This window comes from Pseudopodoces humilis, chromosome 13, assembly GCF_049639895.1.
Source record: "Pseudopodoces humilis isolate 2021_Gansu_Grassland_sample_001 chromosome 13, ASM4963989v1, whole genome shotgun sequence".
Classification (NCBI taxonomy): domain Eukaryota; kingdom Metazoa; phylum Chordata; class Aves; order Passeriformes; family Paridae; genus Pseudopodoces; species Pseudopodoces humilis.
Genome location: NC_142212.1, coordinates 4,730,126 through 4,753,533, shown reverse-complemented (window position 1 = coordinate 4,753,533; position 23,408 = coordinate 4,730,126). Strand labels below are relative to the sequence as shown.

Genomic DNA, 23,408 nt, shown 5'->3' with positions numbered 1-23,408 from the left:
GTAGTAAGCCTGGCAAATGGATAGACAGCTAATTTTACATGAGGTATTAGAGTGAAATGAAAATATTTAAGTTTATTAAAGATCTGTTTCCTCTTTCTTATTTCAACATCCATCCACATGACTGGATATAATGTAGGCATAATTGGTAAATTAAAAGTGTTTTAGAGGCATAAGCAGGGTGGCAAAGGCAAACATCCAAGAACCAGGGAAATGCCAGTGTTCCCAGTCCAGTCTACTTTGTCCCTAAGGGATCTGATAAGAACTTCAATATCTCTGTTAAACCAAGGTAATACATCTCTAGTCTTGCATATATTTTCTTCAACCCTACAGTATTTTTATGAACTTGGATGCTCAGTGTTATGTAGAAATATTAGGAATGGAAAATAACTCCCTTTATGGTAAGGTTTGAATAATTTTTAGTGAACTAAGCCCTAAGAACTGTACGTTCAACCACAAATAATAATGAAACTCTGAATGGTTGTCCCTGGGTCAGTCAAAATTAAGAGAGGTTCTGGATGTGGTCATGCAATCAAAAACTACTGTAAAGCACAGTCAAAAGCAGCAAGGCTACTTAGAGTGTTGTTTATCCACATTTTCTTGAGTTCTTGCCTTTCTGTTTGAGCAGATTTCTCATAACACAGGTTTTTTTGTGACGGTTGGAATGAAGAAGGGGAAAATTAATATAAGTTGTACCTTTGGAAACTGCTCACATAATTTCTTAAATGGTTGTTGTTACATCTTATTTTTAAGATAATAGTGATTAATGGCCTTTGGAGAAATGTGTTCTCCTTTCAGAAATTCTTCTGTCTGTTTCCTAAAGCTTTATTGTTTAATAGAAATTAATCATACTATGTTTTACATATAGAGATTGCTTAATAGAAGGAATACAAAGAAGGGAAAATAAAAAGATGAGAGATCTCTGTGAGAGTCCTGGAACTCAGCTTCTCACATTTTTTGGTGTTCATCCTCCTGTAAATTTCATGGTGGTTTTGTTTCATTTTTAATTTAAAGTAGAACCTTGTGCTTGCTGATTGGTCATAGATACGGCTTTGGGTTCAGTCATAAAAATTAAATTTAATATAAAATTAAATTAAATATAAAAAGAATACTGATTGCCAAGTTTGATTTTAAAGTCTTTAGTTGGTGTCACTGCCATAACTGTACTGTTTAGTGAGCAAGATATTCTGATTGTATGCTTATCCCTGAAAATAACACAGTGCCTTTGAAGGGAAAAAAAAAATCTATCAGATGATATAAAGAATTAACTCCAAAAGGTAAATGTATTTAGGACACCCTAGCAGTTTATAAAACAAATACTAATTTCTTTTTACTGCCAGTGCTCAGTACCACCAGTAGGTCAAGATCCAGTGTGTTTAGATGAGATCCAATACATATTAGAGAAAAAGCTGTCACTGGAATAATGGAAAACATAAATCATGTGTAGGATTGTATTATTTTCTGATAATATACGTGTAGCTCTTTGTATCAGTGGCTTCCTGTGGATGTGGTCTGTAGTTTGTGTTGCTGCAACACCAACTCCTGCTGCTGCCAAGGGCACAGTGAGGGCCAGAGGTGCCCGAGCACTGCCCATCCAAACCCTGTGTCCCCCAGGGCTGTGGCGCAGGGCTTTGGGGTGATGCACAGCAGCTGCAGAGACCCAGGAAATCCAGGAGCCTCCCCAACTGTAGGGATGAGGGAGAAGTAATAGCTTTGAGTTCAAAGAAATTTGCTTGCTTATGAAAATGGTATATAAGGTCTACTCCTTGGTCAAAGTCTTACCCACAGGAGTTCAGATTGTGTGCTAGTGTGACTTGGCACAGACTTCCTAGGGCTAATATAACTATATAGATTCTTTATTTTCACTGTGTTTTGCTGAGCTGGGTGTGAGTTTTGCAGTCTCCCTGAGCTGAAAGAGCTTCTCATAAATCTGGAAGATGCTGAGCCCCAAGTTCGTTATCTGAAGTGTGTGTTTGTTTCAGCAAAGCGACAGAAGTCTGAGTTCAAAGCCCTTTACAGAGCAGGGTAAACAGTGGCGTCTTTTATGTTCTTTGCTGTTCAAGCATTGGCTGTTTGATCTAAATTAAATTGTGGTTGATGGAGCAGATTTCAGTTGATTCTTTCTGATACGTCCTCAGAGTTGATGGGGGGTTTGTGATTGCCTGTTCTGCAGTCTGTGCAAGCGGCATTCAGGAACAGAGCTGAGCCTGCATCCTGTCACAAGGAAAGGGACATTTACTTAACACCTCTCTGGACTCTCCACACCTCTGTAAGGCAGCACTGCTGCTGGGAGAGGAGGTTTGTCCCCTGCTGTCCCCTCCTGCCTGTGACATTCCCACCCTGCCCCTCAGCAAACAGCAGTGGGGTAGGCACGGAGCAGCCACGTGGCCCTGGCCAGGAATCTGAGCTTCCCCTCAGTTTGATCCAATGCTCAGTCGTCTCCCAGGGATGCTTATCAAAAATGCAGGTTTATGATTATGTTATTACTGAAAGGGCTACTTTAATTAAAGAATAATTCTTCCAACTTTCTTTTATGAATTAGCTTAAGCTCACTTTACTGTGTACAGGTGCATAAACAGGTGTTAAAAGTCCTAGACGTGATCCTTTTGTTGGACATTTCTACATCTATTACTTACAGCACTTAATAATTTTTTAGGGTATGCCAGTTTTGAAGGTTTGAAGGCAGTAATTTTATTTTAGGAATCTAGCTCTGCCTTTCTCTGTGGGTTTTTTTCAGTAGTCTCAGAACATGAGGTAATAATTAATAAAGTCTTTCTGGCCTGTATGTGACCTGGCAGGCTGTGCAGAGAAGCTACCACTTTAAAGGTAGTTACACAGAGAAGCTACCATTTTTAAGGAGTAAAGTAGTAACATTTTTGGTATCAGAATTTTTGTTTTGACCTGAATAGCTCAAGTTTAATTTGAAGTGCTTGTGTCCAGTTACCTTTCACTGCAGTTTCTCTGTAGGTGATATTCTGCCCAGTGAGTGCCTAGCGCTGGTACGTGCCTATACTGGTACTGTCGAATGGACTTGCAATTTTCTCATTAAAGGGACTTGCTTGGAAAGCTGCTTAGATGGAATTTAATGAGCTTCTAAAATGTAGCATAGAATAGTGGCTCATAATACTAAAAGAAAATTATCTTATTTTCTGGGTAAACAGGGAAAGATCAGCAGCAAAGGTTTCCTTTTAATCTTTCTGACTGTGTGTTCACTAATGAAAAGGATGCTGTAAAGAAACAGGTGTGTGGCAGGTTTTCATGACAGAGTTAATGAAATTACTGTAAATAAAAATGTTAATTATGGAATAGTTGTTAAAGTCTAAGAGAGGGAAGAGAAAAATAGGATTTTACTTACTGTGTGGGTTTGGGGTTTTTTGTAACAACCAAACAACTTAATTGTACATAGGTATTATTAGTATTTTAATTTCATTTAAATGTATGTAGTGATGGAAATCTTAGATCTTGGAAGTTATGGGACATACTGGATTCTTAGAGAGATGTAATATATCTTTTTATTTCCAAAATATAATTGCTTAAAAAACAATAAACTAACCTGTCACTTTGAATATGAAGGTGCCTATTACATAAGATGTGCTTTTTTAGAGGACATCAAACCCTGTCACCTTTGTGGAGCTCTCAAAGCCCTGTGCAGGGTGGCAGCTCAGTTCAGGCTGGCTCATCACTGCGCTCTGAGGACCAGCCCCCTGAGTCTGTCAGAGCTCCTATCAATTATTTAGTGGTCTCAGATGTTCAACAGGCCAAAACCCCTCCCTAAATATTGGGAAACTTTTGATTTGTACTTTTATGCAGTAAGCTCATTTCTATCCCATTTCTTCCATCTGACTCTTATCTCATCATCTGTCCCTTTTTGTCTTATTTTTTAACAGGATCCCAATCTGAGCTTCTCATTAACTTTTCATCTCCCTTTCCCTGGTTCCCTGTCAGGCACTTCCAAGTCAATTCCAGTCTCTATTTTGATGAAACTTTAGTGTGTTTTCTTTTATTTCCTGAATTTTGTTGGGTACTTCTTGCTATCCAAAGTAACTCAGTTGTCATTTAGTTGTTTAACTTTTATAGAAGAGGACAATAGAAAAAGCACTGACTTAATTTTTTTCTGCAATTAAAAAATTGACTGGGCAATTTTTTTAGCTGACAAGGAGAGATGTGAAGAGATGTTGCAGTTATTGCTCGAAGAGGCAGAAGGGTTAAGGAAATGGGGATATCCAGTTGCCTTTCAAAAGGGGAAAATATTGTGACCAATCAAGTGCTAAGAAGATACAAACCAAACAATAAGTTTTCTGCCAGTTTTTGTCTGGTCCTTGTGGCACAGAGCAGAAACAGAATGGCAGTTTGTTTTTGGGGAACTAACAGCATCACTGACAAGTTTAGAGGCAGGAGGATGATTTTAATGAGCCACTTAGGCTTGTTGTTGGATTTTGGTGTCATACTCTGAAGGAGCTGGTGAGTGTTCTGTCTCGGATCTGACAATTATTGCCAGGCTTGTCAGCTCTCACTGTGATACTGGTGCTGTCATCATGTAAATCTACATTAGAAACACAGCTAAATGCAAGGCTTCTGTTTAACAGTTATCCTGTTAACAGCATAGTATTCTGGAAGGAACATAATTGTGATCTGAGATTTCTCTTCAAGCCACTGCATTGCTGTGTTAGATAAAGAACAGAATGCTGGTATTAAAATAGTTGCAGAAAGAGGAATCACAGACATTGTGTACTTTCCTTTTTTTAAAAAGAATTCTCTTGTGTGAAGCAATCTAAAATAAATCTTTTCTAGCTGTCAGTTGTATTTATCCTAGGAAAGCCATACCCTGTTTTAAGATATAATTTTTTAACACCTCTAACATATTCCACTACTATTTTCCAAGGGGATTTTTTTGTCAGTAGATCTGGGAAATGCATATCTGGGTAGTTGACAAGCTTACAAAAAAAAAAAAAGGATTTTTCTTACACATGGACAATAAGCTAAAACATTTATGCTTTGTGTTTAACATTTATACATTTATGCTTTCCAATGCAAACACTGGTAGTATCTCAGCTCTTTTTTTGAGAACATTACTGTGTAGTGGATTGGCATAATTTTCTAATGGAGTTCCTCCATTTTATTGGAGGAAATGAGAGAATTGTGCCTTATGGAACATCTTCTGCTAGAGGTCCTCAAGTTGGCTTGGCCAGCACCTTCTGATGGGTTGAATAATCTAAGCCATCACCTGATTTCACCCTCTCCCCTATTACATTGGACCTCTTCACCAGTTTAGAGTCAGTCTAACAAAAAAATTAATTTTCTTGGATATAAGTGGCTGTGTAGAGGGAAGAAATGTGATTTTATAGCTCCTGGAAGGAAGGATAGCAGTGCAACTTCATCCATACTGTGAAGCAGAAGGCAATTCAGACAGGAATTTCTGGTGGAATAAATGGGCTGTACTGCCACAGTGTTAAGCTTCAGTGTCATAACTGAGTGGTTACCATGAAAAAGAGTTTTTATATTGTTGGTAATAATCTAATGGCAGAGTTATTATTTTTGTAACTGCAGGCTCTTCTGTTGTGGAATTTGATTATTGCTGTGCTTGTTATCACCATCACGGAGTTTCAGCTTTAAAATCAGCTAGAATTAGGTGAGGAACATTCTTCTGGTTCATGGGGAGTTTTACTGCTGTGTCTTCAGTTTTACATGCACAGAATCACAGAACTGGATAGATTGGAAGGAATTTCTGGGGATCTCCAGTACAACCTCATCCTCAAAGCAGACGCTGTTAGAACAGGTTGTTGAAGATATTGTCCAGTTAAGTTTTGAATATTTTTGAGGAAACCACAGCATCTCTTGGAAAAAGTGTATTCTAGATTTTGACCACCCACAAAGGAAAAATATTTTCCTTTTCTTTAGTTGGAATTTCCAGTATCTGATGCTATTTAATAACTTTCCCTTGACACAATGAGTAAAGAAATTAACAGTGTAGAATTAAATCTAGCACTTACTAAGTGGTTTAAAAACAGATGAATTTATAACAAAGTAGTTGAAAATCGAGAATTTCTATTCAGTGCTGCTGTTTATAATAGTACCTGCAGGGTTGTGTTCTAGTGTGTTATTCACTGGTCTTATTAATAGGAATCAGGAAAATCAATGACATAGAAATTGCTGATAATGCAGAAATACCAAGTTAAACAGTGATTAGTTCAGATATTGTGTGGTTTCTGTCAGATATTTGGCTCGTTTAAATAGCACTGACTCCAACACATCCAAATATAGAATGTCCCCACAGATGGTGTTTGTGTCCTGAGGTGCAGTGACACTTAACATGATGAAACATTATTTTGGCAAACCAATCCAACATCAGCCTCTTCCTTGCTTTTGACAGCTAAGAGGATAAGAAGCCTTGCCTTTCTAGACAGTGGGCATCTGGAGGGGCAGAGAGGGAGAATAATTGAAAAAGTCTCTGTATAAATTAATGAGGTGATTGCTGGGCAACTGCTATTGCCCTGTAGTGTCCTCTTCAGAATAGATGGGGAACAGCCAAAAAGATTCTGAGGTGATCTATGATGGCCAGGAGTCATGGGAGGTGGAACCTGGAGTAGATCTCCAGGTTATCTAACCCGAATCCTTTACAACAAAGTAATGTCCAGCTATGAAATTTTCAACATGTGCTTGTGTTGTCTGTTAAAAAAGTAAATAAAATCTGCAACAGTGGATATTTTGCAGCCTCTCGAAAATTCAGTACTTTCTGGCCCATGTGCTACAGTTTTTTTTTAAGCTGTGCTCAATCTTCTCTCCTGCTTGTTATTCCTTATCCTATTTGCCATGAGCAAGGGTAAGAGCTCATTCCATTTCTCTTTCCTGCAAGTTTTTGATTTAAATTATTTTTTGTAATTTTTGTCATTTCTAGACTAAAAAGTCAGAGTCAAAATTAAAAAAAAAATAAATTATTTTTTAAATTTTTAAAATTTAAGTTAAAAAAATATCATATTTTCTGGATATTTTCATTATTGCTTGAAAGAATTACCTGTTTATGCATGTCTTCTTGACGTATAATAGATAAAAATAAGATAATTAAATAAATAAAAGTGAGAATAAGGTTCCAGCAGAAGCCTGACAGAGTGAAGAGATTACTTTGCACATTTGCTCAGACAAACTGCAGAAGTTGAGTGAGGAGTCAGCCTATTGTGACATAAAGATGGGTACATGGAGGCGGGTTGCAGGTAGATGATTGATAATTGAGATAATCTGTCAGTTCTGTCAAAGGAAAAAAAGTGAGACAAAGCCCAGTATTTACAAAGCAGAGCCATGCAAATTTGGAATACTATTGAAGGCACTTGTTAATAATTAGAGTGATTAGCAATAAATTAATCACAGAAAGCAGTTGTTTCTTTATTACTGATATCTTTAAAACAAGACTGGATTGTATTTTAAATGATTTGTTGCCACATTGTCCTGGAGGAAATACGCTGCAGCAATCTGTGAGCAGGTTTCTGTGGCTTGTGCCCTGCAGGAAGTCAGACTAGATAATCACAATAATCCTTTATAGTCTTGGAATGGATGAATCTTTAAATCTGTTTAGTCAGGACCAGCTGTGTTGAAAAACAGCATTACAAAAATACAAAAAAATATGCTGTGAGGTAGGAGATGTGCTGCACTGATGTGTTTTATATTCTTTCAGGCAAGAGCATTGTATGCAAAAGACTAATGGTTTTTTAGGAGTCTTTGTCTAGTGATGCCTTTTAGAGATGAAGTGCTAATTCCTGTACCCCTTTAAATGCATTCTTTGTGGTTTTTGATGACTTATCTCCTTGGTGAGGACATGCTTTTTGGCTATTTATATAGAAACTGTGGAAAAGATTGACATTCAATACCTTTTTTTTTGGCTTTCCTACGTTTCAAACGCTGTAGGGAACGGCAGATATTCTGGATATCTTTGAGTGGGAGATCACCAGAAATGGTTCAGTTGCCTGGTAAAGGTGTCAGGGTGAGTCAGGACTGGTTCCTTTTCCTTTCAGGCAGGTTTAGCAGCTGGAAATCAGCTGTGTCCTGGAGGGCCTTGCTCTGCCAGACATGCTGGGCAGCAAATAATGCTGCTGACATTGCTTGGCTGTCATTTATTAACTGCAGCTTTTAGCCATTCTCCCTGTGCAATGATATTTTTCTTTGTCTGTGAAACATCCTGAGCCCCAGTGAAAACACCCAACTTGCACCTCAGAAGGTGACCCTATTTAAAATAGATGGAAAAAAGCTCAGGAACTACCTGCACTTCCACATTAACAGGAATGCTTTGATACTGTTTTTTAGAATAATGAGATGCCCAGAGTCCAGAAATATGTTTTTGTTCTGGTGTTATTGGGATATTTGTTTAAGATCTACAGTTTTAACAGCTGCCAGCCACAGGTCCCTTTACAAATATTTGCACTGTTTTTGTCACATACATGGAACAAACATTTTTAAATTGAAGAGGTCGGAATTAATTCTTTATCCTGGGATTTTTACCTATTTTCTCTTAGCTTTTTATTTGTGATTCTGCCTCTCATCTTTAAACTATTTTAATTTTTTATTTACCAAAAACTTGAATATTTTACAGAACGAGTGAAAGCAAATATTTAAAAACAGGCTTTATTTATAATTTACATCCTATTTGCTGCATTCTGCTTTTCTTTTTTGTGCTTTTTGTTTAACAGCTAAACTGTAATTTGTTTTCACTCTTGCTGTATTACGGGATGGCTATCAGCTCAGTGCTAGAGTTTAAAGCTCCTCAGCCTCACATGTTCTTTCATGGGGTGAAGTAGCTTAGCTTGCATTTGAATCAGTTATTATTTTCCCAGTGTTTTTCCTGAGGCCATGTGTGGAGCTGCAGAAGAAATGACTTGTTTATATAAATCTTACTTTGATGGATCTGGCTCTTCCTAACAGCACTTCTGGCTGTTCTGAAACCCAAACTCTCTTCTCATGGTGTAGCTGTAGATCATACAGTGCAATTCCATTTGTTATTTGTTCTCTGGAGGCATCATCCCTAAAACATCGGGATCTCTGCACCTGAGCATGACCTGCAAGGTTCAGAAATGTCTGTCCTTGGTCTCCAAACATCCCAATTCCTGCTCTCATGAGTTTTGTGTCCATGACCCTTCTGAGATCAAGGCTCCAGGCAAAAGGTGCTGGTCATTGCCACAGCTGATATTCTTTGGATCTTCCTCTTTAGAAATCTTTTATTCATCATATATAAATACTAAAATCCAGACCTGAGCAAGGGAGAGGACAGTGATGTAGTCACTGGTAACAGCTGCTGGTTCAAGTGTGTGGATCCTTTATTCTGCACTTCATTTCTCCTCCTGTCATGTTCCAAAGTAGGAACATCAGAGATGTTTTGCAGAAACGAGCTGTGGCTCCTGCATTTTTTTTCTCTCTTTTTTTTTTAATAACAGTGGGAGGCATAAAATGTCTGAGCCACCATTGAGCATTACTGTTAAAACTGTTGCTAAATCAACAGTTTGCATATACTGAAATAGCTCAAGGAGCCTTAAAGAATCATTACCTCAGTAATGAGAAAATCCTCATGTGTAAGGGAATTTTGATTTTCATATTCTCACAATTTTATGTTTTGTGTCTCGTGTTTGAACAGAAATAACTGCATTATAATGCACAACTGGAACAGAAAATTTTGAAATCTAGATTTTTGAAGTGAGAAGACAATTTGGGTGATCAGCTTCCCTCCCAAAAAATCCTGAGCTTACAAGTAAGGTGTACATAATTTCAGTGATTCTTGGTCTTAATCTTAGAAGACAATTGTGTTGTTTTTTTGAACTCTGCCAAGTTATTATTTTATATATCTACTTTATAGAGACAAAATTAGGGATTCCAGGAAGGATCAGAGTTGTGCTAAGCACCTGTGTGGAGCAGTAGAAATGGATCAATCTCTATTGAAATTGCTGGGTAAATGTGCTAGCGTTTCCCTTGTAAAGGATTTTCCTCTGCTGGGCAGTGCTCTCGCATTTTGCAGCCCCACAGACTTTTTTTCCTTAGAACTATTCCTTTGAAGCTGAAATAGTCTCTTTTAGAGAGCTGAAAATTACTGCAACCTGTGTATGAGAGGCATAGTTGAAATGTCTTTACTGTTTTGAATTTCCATTAGACAGTTTAGTTAGAAAACCACTGAAATCCAGTCAGCAATTTTCTTCAGAGATTCACAGAAATGTTGGAAGACAAATGGTGGCACCATGCCCAGGATCATTAATTACAAAATGCGCTAATCAAACCAGTTTGCAAATAATGGTCTGTGTTCTGTATTTTGCGGGAATAATGGTGTGTGTTTTGCTTGTGGTTTTCTTTCTTAGTGTTTTAAGCGCCCCTAATGCTACTTTAAAATGGCTTTTGGCAAATCTTCTCTAACATAATGAACTTGTGTTGCATGACCTGCAGAGACCCTGACAGAGACAAAGAATTGTTAGAGACGTTCAAGATGACTCGTACTGACCCAGTCCTACAGACTCTGGGACTTCTTTTGAGCTTTTTTCTCTGAAAATTGCTGTATTTGTCAGGTCCAAAGCAGTAATACTCCTTCTAGAGCCCTCTAATGTGTGAAGGAGAATATTAATTTTGTGCCCTGTGGGGACACTGTGTGAGAGGAGCTGGGAAAAGGGTGAAAGTATCAGGTTATATCCTTGAACCCCACTGGATGTGAAGTTCCCTGTTAAGAATGTAAATAGCGTTGGAAGAGCAGATGTTTGATTTAAATGCAATGAAAATGCTTTAGGGAGAAAGTATTTTTCAGCTTGAAAATTTGGCACAGTAAGGCACTGCTAAAGGGAAACTATTTATCTGACAGAGCTTGTAATATACTGTAATCAGTTTGAATTTCTTCAAAGATATTTATCAAGCAAGTTCTAACTTAGCATGACTATTATCAATTAGTATGAATGTTAATTATTTATTAAGACCACTTCAATAAATATATAATGTTTATTCAAAGTGTAAATAAAAGTATTTAACTCTACTTTAAAACTGATGTGAAAGGTAATATAATTCTCTGTCATGCAGAAAATAACCTTAAAATACTGATTTTTGTGGAGGGATATGTTGTATTTGCGAAAGAATGTAACCATTTAGTTATGGGTAGGAAGCTTTCTTCTGAATACCTTCATTTCTTTTGCATTTAAATGATAGTAAAAAGTCTTCTGAAAGTGTGAAATATAGAGGCATCCACACTTATCCAATGCTGCTTCAGTTTCTTTAAGAGCAGAATATTTTATTTGTTGATTGTCTTACAGGTAAATAGCATAAGTTAGTATTGAATGCAGCATCTTCCTCAAGTCCTCCAAGTTTAGATCTTTATCAGGTGAAGGTAACAGCTTCTTCTTTTCCAGTCCATCAGGATAAGTGGGGTCTGCTGGCCCTCAGTGCTTCCAGCAGGAGGCATTTCAGACGGCTCTGATGAGATCCCAGCAGGAGGTTGGGAGTGCTCCTCTTCCAGCCACATTTACCAGTATTCCAAGCTTTGCAGGATCAGAACATCTGAGGGGAGAAGAAATTCCTGTGCTGTATTTCAAGATCATCAGTTCTCCCTCTGAAAGATCCCACATGATTCAGCAAATGTATTTTGGACAGAAAAGGTCCATTATGGCTGTGGTTTTAATGTAAATAGGGGACACAAGTCTGCAAGGAAAATGGAAGGTGATGATGTGAGTGGGGAACGTTTGGTACCAAATTCTAGTCCTGCTTATTAAAGCTCCATCACTGCTGGGACCTCGTGTTTACAAACAGGGGAGAGAGCAGTTTGGGGATGTGAAAGTCAAAGGCATCCTTAACAGCAATGACCCTGAGATGGGAGAGCTCGGGATCCCGAGGGGAGGGAGCAGAACAAAAGGCAGGATCACAACCTGAAAAATATCACAGTGGGGAAAAGAAGTCTCTCATGTTCTTGGGCTCTTTCCTTGGTGTATTGTCTTTCAGAAGGGTAACTTTTCTCATCTAGTCTTCTTAGTCATACTTCAGAAGAAGTATGATAAAGCAGAATGTGTTGCTTTCATGTTGTGTCCTAACACATCTGTGTCATGATGGAGGCATTCAAGACTGGGGGGAATCATCCTTGCTTAAATAGCAAAAGCCTTGCATGTATATTTCTTTTTCCTCAGAATGGAAATTTATCCTAAATTATACATTCTTACATTTAAGAATGTCTAGATCAAGATGTTCTTACAACATAAAAACAAATAAGGACATTTAATATCCAAAGGATTTGGAACTGAATTCAATAAATGTAATATGGATTGAAAAGGGGTGTTAATGTCACTTGTTTTGCAGTATTATAGAAATGAAGAATTAAACTTCTAAGTTTATCCCCTTCAATTCCATTTCTTTAAGCTTTGTTAAAAGTTTATGATGATGTTAGGAAATGAGTTTTATGATACTGTTGTCCTAGTGATTTAGGAACTCAATTCAGTGTCAACAAAGCCATGGTAAGCTGCAGGCTGTGCCACAGTCTCGTTAGGCAGGGTTTTCTCCAGCCCTCAGCTGTCAGCAGTGGCAGCCAGGTTAGGGATGGGCACTAGACAGAGGGCAACTTTAAGGTATTTCTTCAACCAAATTTTATCTCTTCTCACTGTAATTATCCCACACAACCCCTTATATTGCTTCCTGGAGAAGACAAATCTCCCTTCTTTGCATCCTATTTTTTCTATTTTGTTTCTAAGTAACATTAATTTAACCCCAGAATACCTGTCTCATGCTGGCCAAGGCACATTTCCTGATGATGGTGATGCCTCAGAGTAGCAACAGCACATGAATACTGATAGCAGGAAATGTCAGACACCAGAATTGTCTCATATTTGTTTTAACTTGTTTCTGTAACTGTTAAATATTGTCATCTTGTACTTGTCCCAAGCTGCTGTATTAGACAACTCAGGCATCTTGAAGCTGCAGATAAGGAGGGGATATGAGAGTCAAGATGCATATCTTGACTGCCAGGGAGTATAATAACTTGTACTTAGAGCTATTTACATGTGTGGCATGATGTTTAGAGTGGAGAAGTTGTTTGTACTGTACTGAGTTACTATAAATACAAATAGGCTCTGAATTGCACATTAGTGTGAGTTAAGCATTTAAGGTCTGTGAGGTGATAGAAACAAATAGTAGAAAACTTCTCTGCTTGAAGAAGAGCAATATATTGGGACTAACCCTTTGTAAAAACATTTTTCTTTGTAATATTTTGTGGAGAGCTCTGAGCTGAGATAGGTTGATTTGCTAAAGAGAGAGCATTGTGACAACAGATTTAAATATTACCCACGGTCCTTCACAGGAGATCTGAGGAAAGAGAACAGCTTTTTTTAAGGCAAAAGAGCTTTGCTAACCCTGTGAGGATTGTCCTCCTGTGTCCTGCTGTTCCTTAAGTGGTACTGTTGCTGCAGTGCTACTTAGGCTCCCCTCTGCAAGGGGTTTAAAGCTGTGAGAGGCTGTAGAGTATTTGTTTGGTTTGCAACAGACAAAAGATATCACCTATTTTTTGGATGTATTGGTAGGTAGGTTTGATTTTAATACTCCATTTTGGTTTTGGAGCAGAGCAAACCATTGTTGTTTTCAGTTTATCATAAAGAATTTGAATGTGTTTAATTTTTTTTTTCAAATGTGCAATCTAAGCCAATGGAGTTCTGAAATTATTTTGGAGGCAATCCAGTTGTTGCTTTGCTGCACAAGGTTTCTGGTAAAGCATATTAAATGCTCCTCAGGAGTGGGGGAGGTCAGCACAAGTGCTGCTCAAATGGAATTTCCAATACATTTGGGAGAAATGGGGGGAATAAGGAGTGGTGAGAAGTTTGCATATACACTGCTAGTGTGAGGAGCCTGCATCCAATCAGCTTCTCTGTGATTTAAGGCTTCATTTTTTTGAGAATTTAGTTTTATTTTGCAGCTCAGGGAAAGCCAGGATTGTTGGTTTCTTCTTGGATTGTTGCCAAGAGTGCAAGGAACCTTTTTGTGAAGTTACTGATGTAAATTTAATATATCTTTCGGCTTTTGAGCTCTTTGGAAGAAGCATGAGGGCATAGGATATCTAGAAAAAATTACTGTGCTACTGAAGTATGATATATGGTAATTCAGGCATGCTATTTAATCTTATAGAAAGGAAAAGCTTGTAGCAGCATCTCTGTTTATCTTGTACAGGCTTTGTTTTGTTGTTTTTTCTCTGCTTCTTCATCCTTTATTGATGTTACATCATTCTTTTTACTGCTTAAGTTCTTCCCTTGTCACATATCAGTATATTAAGCTATTTTACTCATTTGCAATGGCAAAAGTCAGAAGAACTTGTTTTTTCTGTCACTCTGATTTACTGGGCTTTATTACACACTGTAAATCGAAATGCCCTCTGTGAATACAGTAGAGAATCAATTTAGATGGATTTTTTTATTGGAGTGAATAATTTCTGTTTGAAGCTAAAAGCTATGAATATTCATAAGACAAAATAAATACAATTCATGATAATGCATCCTTATGAATAAATTGAGAACTAATAAATAGAAACTTTCAGGATAGAAGAATGAAAATAAACCTGAACTGAGATGCCTTTCTCAGTCTTGATTTGGAAGACTAATGCTGCTTATTGGACTTGATGATCGTAGAGGTCTTTTCCGACCTTAACATTTCTGTGATCCAGTGACTCTGAGTGTTTAATGGTGTCCTGTCAGAGAGGGGTGAGCTCAAACCCAGCCTCTTCTGAAAACCCCAGGGTCATACCTCAACCCTTAGTAAATGGAGTTTGTAGTTTTAATTAGGAGAAGTTGTAATTTATTAACTTTATTCTTGCTTGATGATATTTTCTCTTATTTGTTGTCTGTATTTTTTAACTGTTTTTAAAGTCCATTTTAGTTCTGTAATCCAAGAGGACCAGCTGTCTAGGCACATATGGAGAACTGATGAATATGTGCAAGTATTAATTGTGTTCTCAAATTGCTTTTTCTGTGGGTGCCAGTCAGGACACCTGTGTACTGTCCACATCTCCCACACGAATTTTCACTCTTCAATTCCTTTGAATTGAATTGAATCCTTCCTCTGTTTAGAGACAACTTTGAATTGACCTTTATTGATCAACAGGCCCTTGATGAATACTCTCTAATTTGATAGTGATGTTTAAGGTTTGCACAATAAAGATATTACAGATTTTGAGTAAGACTAAACTATAAATGTTTTAAAAATCTTTGCATTTCAACAGAGTTTTAATATGAAGTAATTTGCCTAATTAAAGTCATCCGGACAAAACTGAGAAGAAAGGCAGGATTTTTTGTGTTGTTTGTAGCTTTAGTATTTCCTTTCATGTGCTGATGGTGCTTGCAGGCTTTAATATCTAATGTAGATACCAAAATCCATAACAAGGAACCTGGGAAAAGCTACTCACTTTCTTTTATAAGGAAAATAATTTTTTGCGCCCTTCTCCCCCATTACAGCTTACAGCAGTTTTATAGGAAATGTCTTAAGGGACTGCTCTTGAGAGAGGCAAAATCCTGACTTTACAGTGGTGGTAAATGAAGTCATGGTAACAAAATGACTATAAATAGGTCGTCATCTGCTGTAATATACCAGTCTGTTATATATTTTCGTGTTATGTGGCATTTATTTAAAGAAGAATGGCAGAGGCAGCCGCAGTGTTTCAGAGGCACCTGAGGGGTGGGAGCGGGGCCTGCTTTTTGCTCGGTGCCTTGGGCTTTGTGGCCCAGGGGCGCCAGCCCGAGCTCCTGGGCAGGGTGCTGGAGATGGATGGAGCTGAGGGAAAAGAACAATTCCAGCTGCTTCCACAGGGCTGAGCTGAGGTGGCCTCTGGGACAGGAGCTTTGGGGCAGGGAGATGAAGGGGGAAAGGGGAGAAGCAGACACTGGAGCCGAGCAGGGGGAGGGGAACAGGCAGTGGAGCTGGGATCTGCGTTGGGATCCACACTGGGACCCACACTGGCGTCTGTGTGGGCAGAACCCACCCTGGCACAGGGGAAAGCTGTGAGGAGGAGGGAGAAGCTGCCATGAACCGACCCCTCCATTCTCCTGCCACTATGGGATGGAAGTGATTCTGTGAAGGATGGAGGAGTAAAGGGAAAAAATGTTTGGCTTGGAAAGGGGGTGCTTGAGGACAAGGGTTCTTTGTGTCTTTGTATCTCACTGCCCAACTCTACTGGAATTGGCAATAAATAAATTCCTGCAAGGGAGGTCTGTTTGTCTGAGATGGTGGTCAGTGAGTCTTTATTCCAGCCCACAAATATTGTTATTTCCTCCTCTTGCCCCGGCCTGTTAGAGAGGGCCATCTTTCCAAACCCATCTTTTGGCTTTTGACCTCCACAGAGTTAATATGGAGCCATAAAAAGAAAACACTGCCAGAATTACACTTTTTGATACATAGCTGCACCTCTGAAGATTATCCAAACATTGATTAGCGTGACTTGTTAGTTATAATGGATCAAAGAAATACAACAAATGGTTTTGTGTCTGGGGATATTAAAATCAGGCAACAAGACGTGTTAGAGGACTTGTGCTGCTTGTGACATGAGTCCCAATTCATTTAAGTCATCCAGGTTCCTTGTTTGTGACTCATTTGAATTATTACTATAAAAGTTCTGCAGAAATAATTTTATATTCCAGATTTGACAAATATGTTTATAAATGCACACAGCAGATCATTCTGGATAGACTAATAAGTTCTTGCTTGGGAGCTTGTGATAAAGCCAGCTGGAAAAATTAGAGGTTAGAAATTGTATGAAAATTAACTGTGAAACAGAATGAATGCTTACACATCCAACTGACACATCTTTTATTTAACTGCTAAAAAGATTATAAAGTTTCAGGTTTATTTATGGTGCTACTCTAACTAAAATTGAAGGATTTTAATACTTAAAATTAGGGAGAAGGGGTTTCTGTAAATGCGGTGTCTGGGGCCATCTGGTTTACAGGTTTTTTTACACAGGGATAGGAATCCTGATTAACTTAGCTTAGTGTTGAATTTTGAGGGTTTTTTTTTAATCTTGAAAGAGAGAAGTCATTAAAACGTGAATATCTCCTTCCTTCCTTCTCTCCCAAATGATGCTCATTAGTCCCTGGGCTCTGTAGTGTGAGGAGGGATGTTAAAAACTGATTTTTGACTGCTTTAAACTCCCTTCTGCCTGCAAGCCTGGAATTAAGCCACTTTCAACTAGCTCTCCTTTCTCTCTCATGAACTTTTTCCTTCATTATCACGGATCTTGCATCTATGGTTCTTCATAAGACTTTCCCTGAGATCACAGCCACAGCTCTGCTGGCTTCCACCTTCTTTTATTCCCTTCCTTCCCTGGACCTTGGATTTTCTGGAAGGACACCCTGTGTTTAGCTCTCTCTCAATACTTGTGCATTCAGCTTAAAGCAGGCAAAACACTTGTGTTCTGTAGTCTCCTTTATTTGTATTTAAAGTACTTCTGATACTCCTGTATAAAATTACTGTTTAAAACAAACATAACCATAGAACGTACTGTAATTTAACCAGCGTGTGTTCTGGACCTGACTGCTTTGATAACCTTGAACCATAATTAGGGGAGTGAGAAAGTGGCTCTCTTAGCAGGTTTATTTGGGAAGTCTGAATATGATGCTTTGGGGCCTGATTCTTATGGTAGTTCCATTCCCAGCTGTTTTATTATTAAAATATACCTGATTTACTTTCTTGATACTTCTAAACTAAATTGTTTTCATCTTGTGTTTTAAAAAAGTGACAATCTTTTCTTGTTCACATAAATAACATAAAAATGGACATTTCCTATACCATAAAAATGGACATTTCCCATACCTACTGTCATTGTCAGCTTATGTAGGATTTACTTGTGACCACATTTAGTAGTAAAACCTAAACAAAATTGAGTAATTTTATATTTAACAGTTATGCATGATTACCTTCCTTGCATAAATATTTTCAGCCCCAGAAATTTATGTCTTTCTGTTAGGTCTGATGTCTGTTTTGCTTTCTTTCAAGCAGAACCAAAACCAGTGATGATGCAGAGTTGAAGTATTGTGCATATTTTCATCTTAAAATTGTTAGATAGGAACAACTGATGACGCCATCTGTGCTTAACCTGCTTCAGGAAAACAGATGTGTAATCAGGTTCAGAGAAATTAAAAAAAATGCTGATCAAAATGGATTGTGTTGATGTCTGTTTTCCTAAGTCATGCAAATCTAGTGGTCTTATAGGGAAACAAATTCAAGTAGGTGGAATTTATTTTTTCATCTCATCTCAGCTATTTTTGGTAAACAAGTGAAAACCACTTGTTCTAATAATGTGTTGCAACAGAAAGCACTTATGTTTCTCTTTATGGATGCTCCTATATCAGATGTAGTCTTGGTAGATGCAGGTGTCTTTATTTAGAGGGCTTTTATAACCCACTCATGTAGAAGCAGACGTGATCAAGGCAGTGCCAGCTGATGAAGTCTCCATGTCAGTCCATCTACTCCCTATTTTCCCAAGTGAGATTCAAACACTTCAGGCTTAGCAAAGCAGCGGGAATGGAGCTCAGCTGTTCAAAAAACAGCATCCAGCTGCATCAGGAGATCTTGCTTTCCTTCTTGGGCTCTTCCTTCGTGGCACATTGGCTGGTTTTTGCAGTATTGCAGACTGACAATGTGGAGATGAGCCCCCTTGACACACACTCCTGGCCCAGCACAGAGTGCAGTAGTTTGGACACGTGTCCTTATTTTATCTTATCTTATGTGTGGCCTTGGTTGTTGGTCACAAACTTTCCTTTTTGAGGAATTCACATACAGTTATTTCCTGCAGGGGAAAAAAAGTATTTTTGTCTTCTGTACTTCTGTCTGGTCTTGGGAGATTTGGTTTTGGTGAAGAGGTTTGTTTTTTTCCCTATAGTTAAGTAATACCAGTTCTTTTGGAAAGGATTACAGTGTTGTGTAATTTTTGGGGGGTATTTTCTGTTTATTTGTCTTTACTGATGGTGGTGGTGTGGGGATTTTTATATTATCTATGTGAATTTTTCTCTTTCATAGTAGTTTTCCTGGTGGATTTTATTATTAATTGCTTTAGTCTTTTTTAGAGTGCCAGGTGGTGAATTTTCACACCCCCCCACCCCCCTCCCCAATACCTGGCTGAATTTTAGTAAATGGAATATCACAAATAATTAAAAAATGCTTTTTTGTTGTGGTGACTCATTGTTCCTGACTGCTCAGAGCCATTCAGTTAGCTGCTGACAGAAGCTTTTTCACCTCTCTATCACTTGAAATCTAAAATTTTACATTTACTGTATGATTGGAATAAGCGATTCCTGCTGTGCCTAATGAATCCTCTTATTTAGCATTAGGTTCCATCAGAAAATGGGCATCTTAGCAGATTGAGCCTAAAGCTCAGGAAAAAGTAGTTATTTAGTATGAATTGCATCAGTTAACACTACTTTTTGATGTAAATATTTTAAGGCTCATAAAAACTGGATTGATGTTCCTCTAGGGTAATTAAATGAAAATTGGGTAACTTATTAATCTCTCTTTCTCTCTGTCTCTCTCTCTTTTTCTCACACTTTGTCTTTCCAAACTTATTCTCTCCCTCTCTCTTTCTTTCCCCTGCTTTTTTCCCCCTCCCTGCCTCTCTTTTTCTCTCTCCCTCCTCCCCTCTCCTCCCAAAAATGTGCCTTTACAGAAACATAAGGTAGATCTTTTCTACAAGCTGCGGCATGTGATGAATGAGCTCATTGACCTCCGCAGGCAGCTGCTCTCGGGCCACCTGACCCAGGATCAGGTGCGAGAGGTCAAGAGACACCTCACAGTGAGGCTGGACTGGGGCAATGAGTAAGTACTGGCTCCTGTTTCTTTTCATTCTTCTCAAGTAACTTTTATTAACAAAAAAAAACCCCACACAATGTTTTCTTTCCAATAGTATTTGTGCACAGGGAGAACTTGGGATTATTTGAAAATCAAGTATAAGTTTTTACAGTGAGTTTATTGACTTCTACAGTGAGTTTTGCTCTTGGTGTGAAATGAGCTGTTTACCAGTAGGCTTCTCCTAGGGCTCCCTGCCCTTATAAAAGGATTAGGTCACTTCACTTACTTGGTATCAACCTAAAGATTATTAGGCCTGGGAGGATGTGTTCAGAGGTACTTAAAACTCATTTTTCTTCCATTGAGGAAGTATTTTAATGGTTGCTGCAAAAAATAGAGAATCTCACAGTTAACTAGGGACACTGGAGCTGAGGCTGTGATATTTAGACTTTGTATCATGACACTTCTCAGAGGTTTAGAGTCTCCTTGGTCAGCTTCTTGGTGATTTTGTGGAGAGGTTCTTTTAAAGGCAAAGACAGCTGCAGTTCATTCACACAGAAATGATCAAAAATTGCCATTAGAGAAAATTCAGCCTTTGGCCAGACTTTTGTGTCCTGGGCTGTGGATCAGACAGGTAAGTTGTGCATGACACACATGACACTCAGACAAACAGCAACTGCTGTCCCACTGGGAGTGGAGTTAGTGCTAATGAGCATGTGGGAGTGGGGAAGAGTCCTGTAAGTTGACAACTAAGGAGAACATGCAGTGTTTTTCATGAAGCTATGTTTGTTTGATTCTGTTTCTTGGCCGCCTACCTCAAAACCCCCTCTGAGGGATATACCTGAACACCCTGATGGTTTAGCAGCCCCCTTGCTGCACTTCATTTCTCTCTTGTTGAAAGATAGCTCTGAAGGACATAGACCAATAGATTGCATCAAGTCTTTCTGCAGTGCAGAATTGCAGATATTTTCCATTCTTATTCCCAGTAGAATAAATGGGGAACCAAGAGACTGTTTCTGAGCATTATGCCTGCCTGGTTTTGCTCAGAGTTTATGGATCAAATTAGCAACAGGAAGCTGCAAAAATGCTGTGAGGGAAAAAAGATGAGGAGAACAGACAGCAGTGCAGCAGTGAAGAGACTAGGTTGTTTCATGAGGTGCCTATAGACCCTTTTTGATGTAAAACCTTTAAATAGGAGTGTAATTCAGACTATAAAGGTAAATCTAATGCATGACAATTATGGAGAAGCATCAGTAAATACATGCATGATTATATTCACCTACTCAAGATGCTTGTTTAAGAAAAATAAATTCTGTTTCTTACTACAGGTATTGAACTCCGTAGAGAAAGAGATGCATGATATCAAAGATACAAGCAGTATTTAAATCTAAATATCTGGGACTTTGGGGGTATTTCTGCAGCATCACTCTTTTCCACAGAATTTCTGGAAGAGTTCTGCCACTTTCTTCTATCCTCCCTCTGAGTTTTATCATGAAACTTACAACCACCTGTGTTAATCTGGTAAAACACGAATGACTTTCATAGGCATATTCACATAGTACTGCCCTTTCTCAAGTAGTATAATAGTGTTAATTGCTGTTCTGTCATACTTGAGATTTGCAAATAAAATAAATGAAAGACATTGTTATTAATGTTGTCTGAGACGATTGAGTTCCCTGCAGTTTGAGCAGGGCTGTAATTACTCAAGACAGTACAATTCCATTGCCATGCAGCTTTCAGGAAATAGTAATCTCACACATCTAATATATAAAATGTTTGTTTAATTTATCCTGACCTTGATCATCAATGAATTGTATTATTTGGGAAGGAGTGATGCAAACATGAAAGTCATACTTGTCATCACAAATTAGGGATTTTTTTTCACTTTGTTAAACTGATACAATTTTCCCTTAAATACACTGGCAGTGGCTCTGAAAGTTGTCTCTTGGGTCCTGGTAGGAGCTGCTGGAAATCAAGGGACAGATACACACCTTGGATAAATAGCTACAGATTTCTTTTTTTTGTGAAAGAATTCATTTAGAGTGTTTTCAGGCATTCAGTTTGGTAAGTTTTGTGTGCTTCCTGTGAATATTAAGAAGTTTTGCTTTGTAGTTTGGCCCATTAAAATGTGGGAATATTATTTTACAGTTATTGCTGTTAACCCCCTGTATTGTTGCTGATCATTCTTCTAACACAATACTGGTTGCCCCTTCCCGTAGCAATTCCATTTTCTGTTGCTTACAATTCTTTCTGTCCTGTACAAAAGAAAGATCTTGGACTCATCCTTTTTTTCATTCATTCATTTGTGCTTTCTTCCTTGTTCCACTCACCCCCAGGTAGTTTAGGTTTGTACACATGCAGGGCTGATACTGCTGCTACAGAGGTTTTTGTATTTCCCAATCAGAATTTGGGAAATACACCAAAGATACCTTAAGATCAGCGCCTTGCTGATTTTAGACTTGCACTTTTAAGCATCTCTCTGTGTATTTTTGCACAGTCAAAATCTTATCTGCTGTTTTCTTCCCTGCTTATCTTGCATGGATTTATACAGAATATTGCAAATACTTCTGCTTTCTAGCAATGTTTCACTCTGATGCAATTGGCCATAATATTGATCTATGGAAGTGTGAAATGCTATTGGAAGTGTCCAATGGTCTGTGAACAGCAAGGGAAAAGTTGTAAAGCAGGAAATAAACATTAAAAAGCAGAACTTTGCTATTTATCATCTCATTTAAGTCATATTATAAAGTTGAATCTTCAGTTCTTCATCTCATTTTCTGTCACGTTTCAAGTAAAACAGATACTTGATTTTGAAATTTTTGTTTAGGTTTTTGCTTCTACGTGAATGGATGAGTCTTTCAGCTTTTACTATTGCTTAGAATGGGAAACCAGAATGCAGCTGTTTTGCTGATGAAGAGCTGTTTCATTGTAGAGACTTTTGCACCAAAAACAGAGCTGCTGTTTGAAATGTGAATCCTCTGCTTCTGCTTCAGTGCCAAAAGCTAATTGCAGCAGTATGTGCAATACCTTGTGTGCCAGAAAGGCAGATGAAGCTTTCTTCAGTCATTCAGCTTGAAAATCAGAGGTCATCTCACCTGATCTTCAGAATCTGATTCTTTCAGATTAATGTAGCACCTGTCAGAAGATTACCAGGAAGCATCCAGGTTTTCTTGCATACTCAGGGAAGACATTTCCTTCCCTATAAATGTGGAATATATATTCTATGTTTAAGGTGAGAAACAGAGTAAGGGGGCGGGGCCACCAATACCTTGATATTTTTGACAGATAAAAGCCATAAACAAGATGAGTTTGTAGGCTTATATTACTTTTTAGTCAAAGGTTATTCTTTTCTCCCGTAAAATGTTATTAAAATCATTGCATTAAAAGAAATCTTCTAAATAGTTGCCATAAATTCTGCGCAGAAAGATCCACAGGTAACCAAAAGGTACAAATGAGTGTTTAAAAAGAAAAACAAAAGGCAAAATATTAGCAATAAATCTTTTACACTGTCATACAGAGAAAATGAAACACACTTTTAAGGTCATGGTTTTTCTCCTGCCTCAGAATTGCAGTTGGAGAGCCAGTAGCAGTTGGTTAGTACCTACTAACTACCGACATCCATAACTGTGGAAGGCAGGAATTGTGTGATCCAGTCAAGTCAGCACAGTCTT

At 38.2% G+C, this 23,408-nt stretch overlaps 1 protein-coding gene across 14 annotated transcripts in view; it reads left to right on the top strand.

Annotated features, from left to right (window-relative positions):
- Window positions 1-23,408, top strand: part of DOCK3 (dedicator of cytokinesis 3) — a 183,288-nt gene that overhangs the window by 40,225 nt on the left and 119,655 nt on the right. For all 14 annotated transcript variants that reach the window (XM_088061622.1, XM_088061619.1, XM_088061624.1 and 11 more), the window contains exon 6: window positions 19,619-19,767. In XM_088061622.1, coding sequence (XP_087917748.1) covers window positions 19,619-19,767 — 149 coding nt within the window. The remainder of the gene's footprint in view (window positions 1-19,618; window positions 19,768-23,408) is intronic.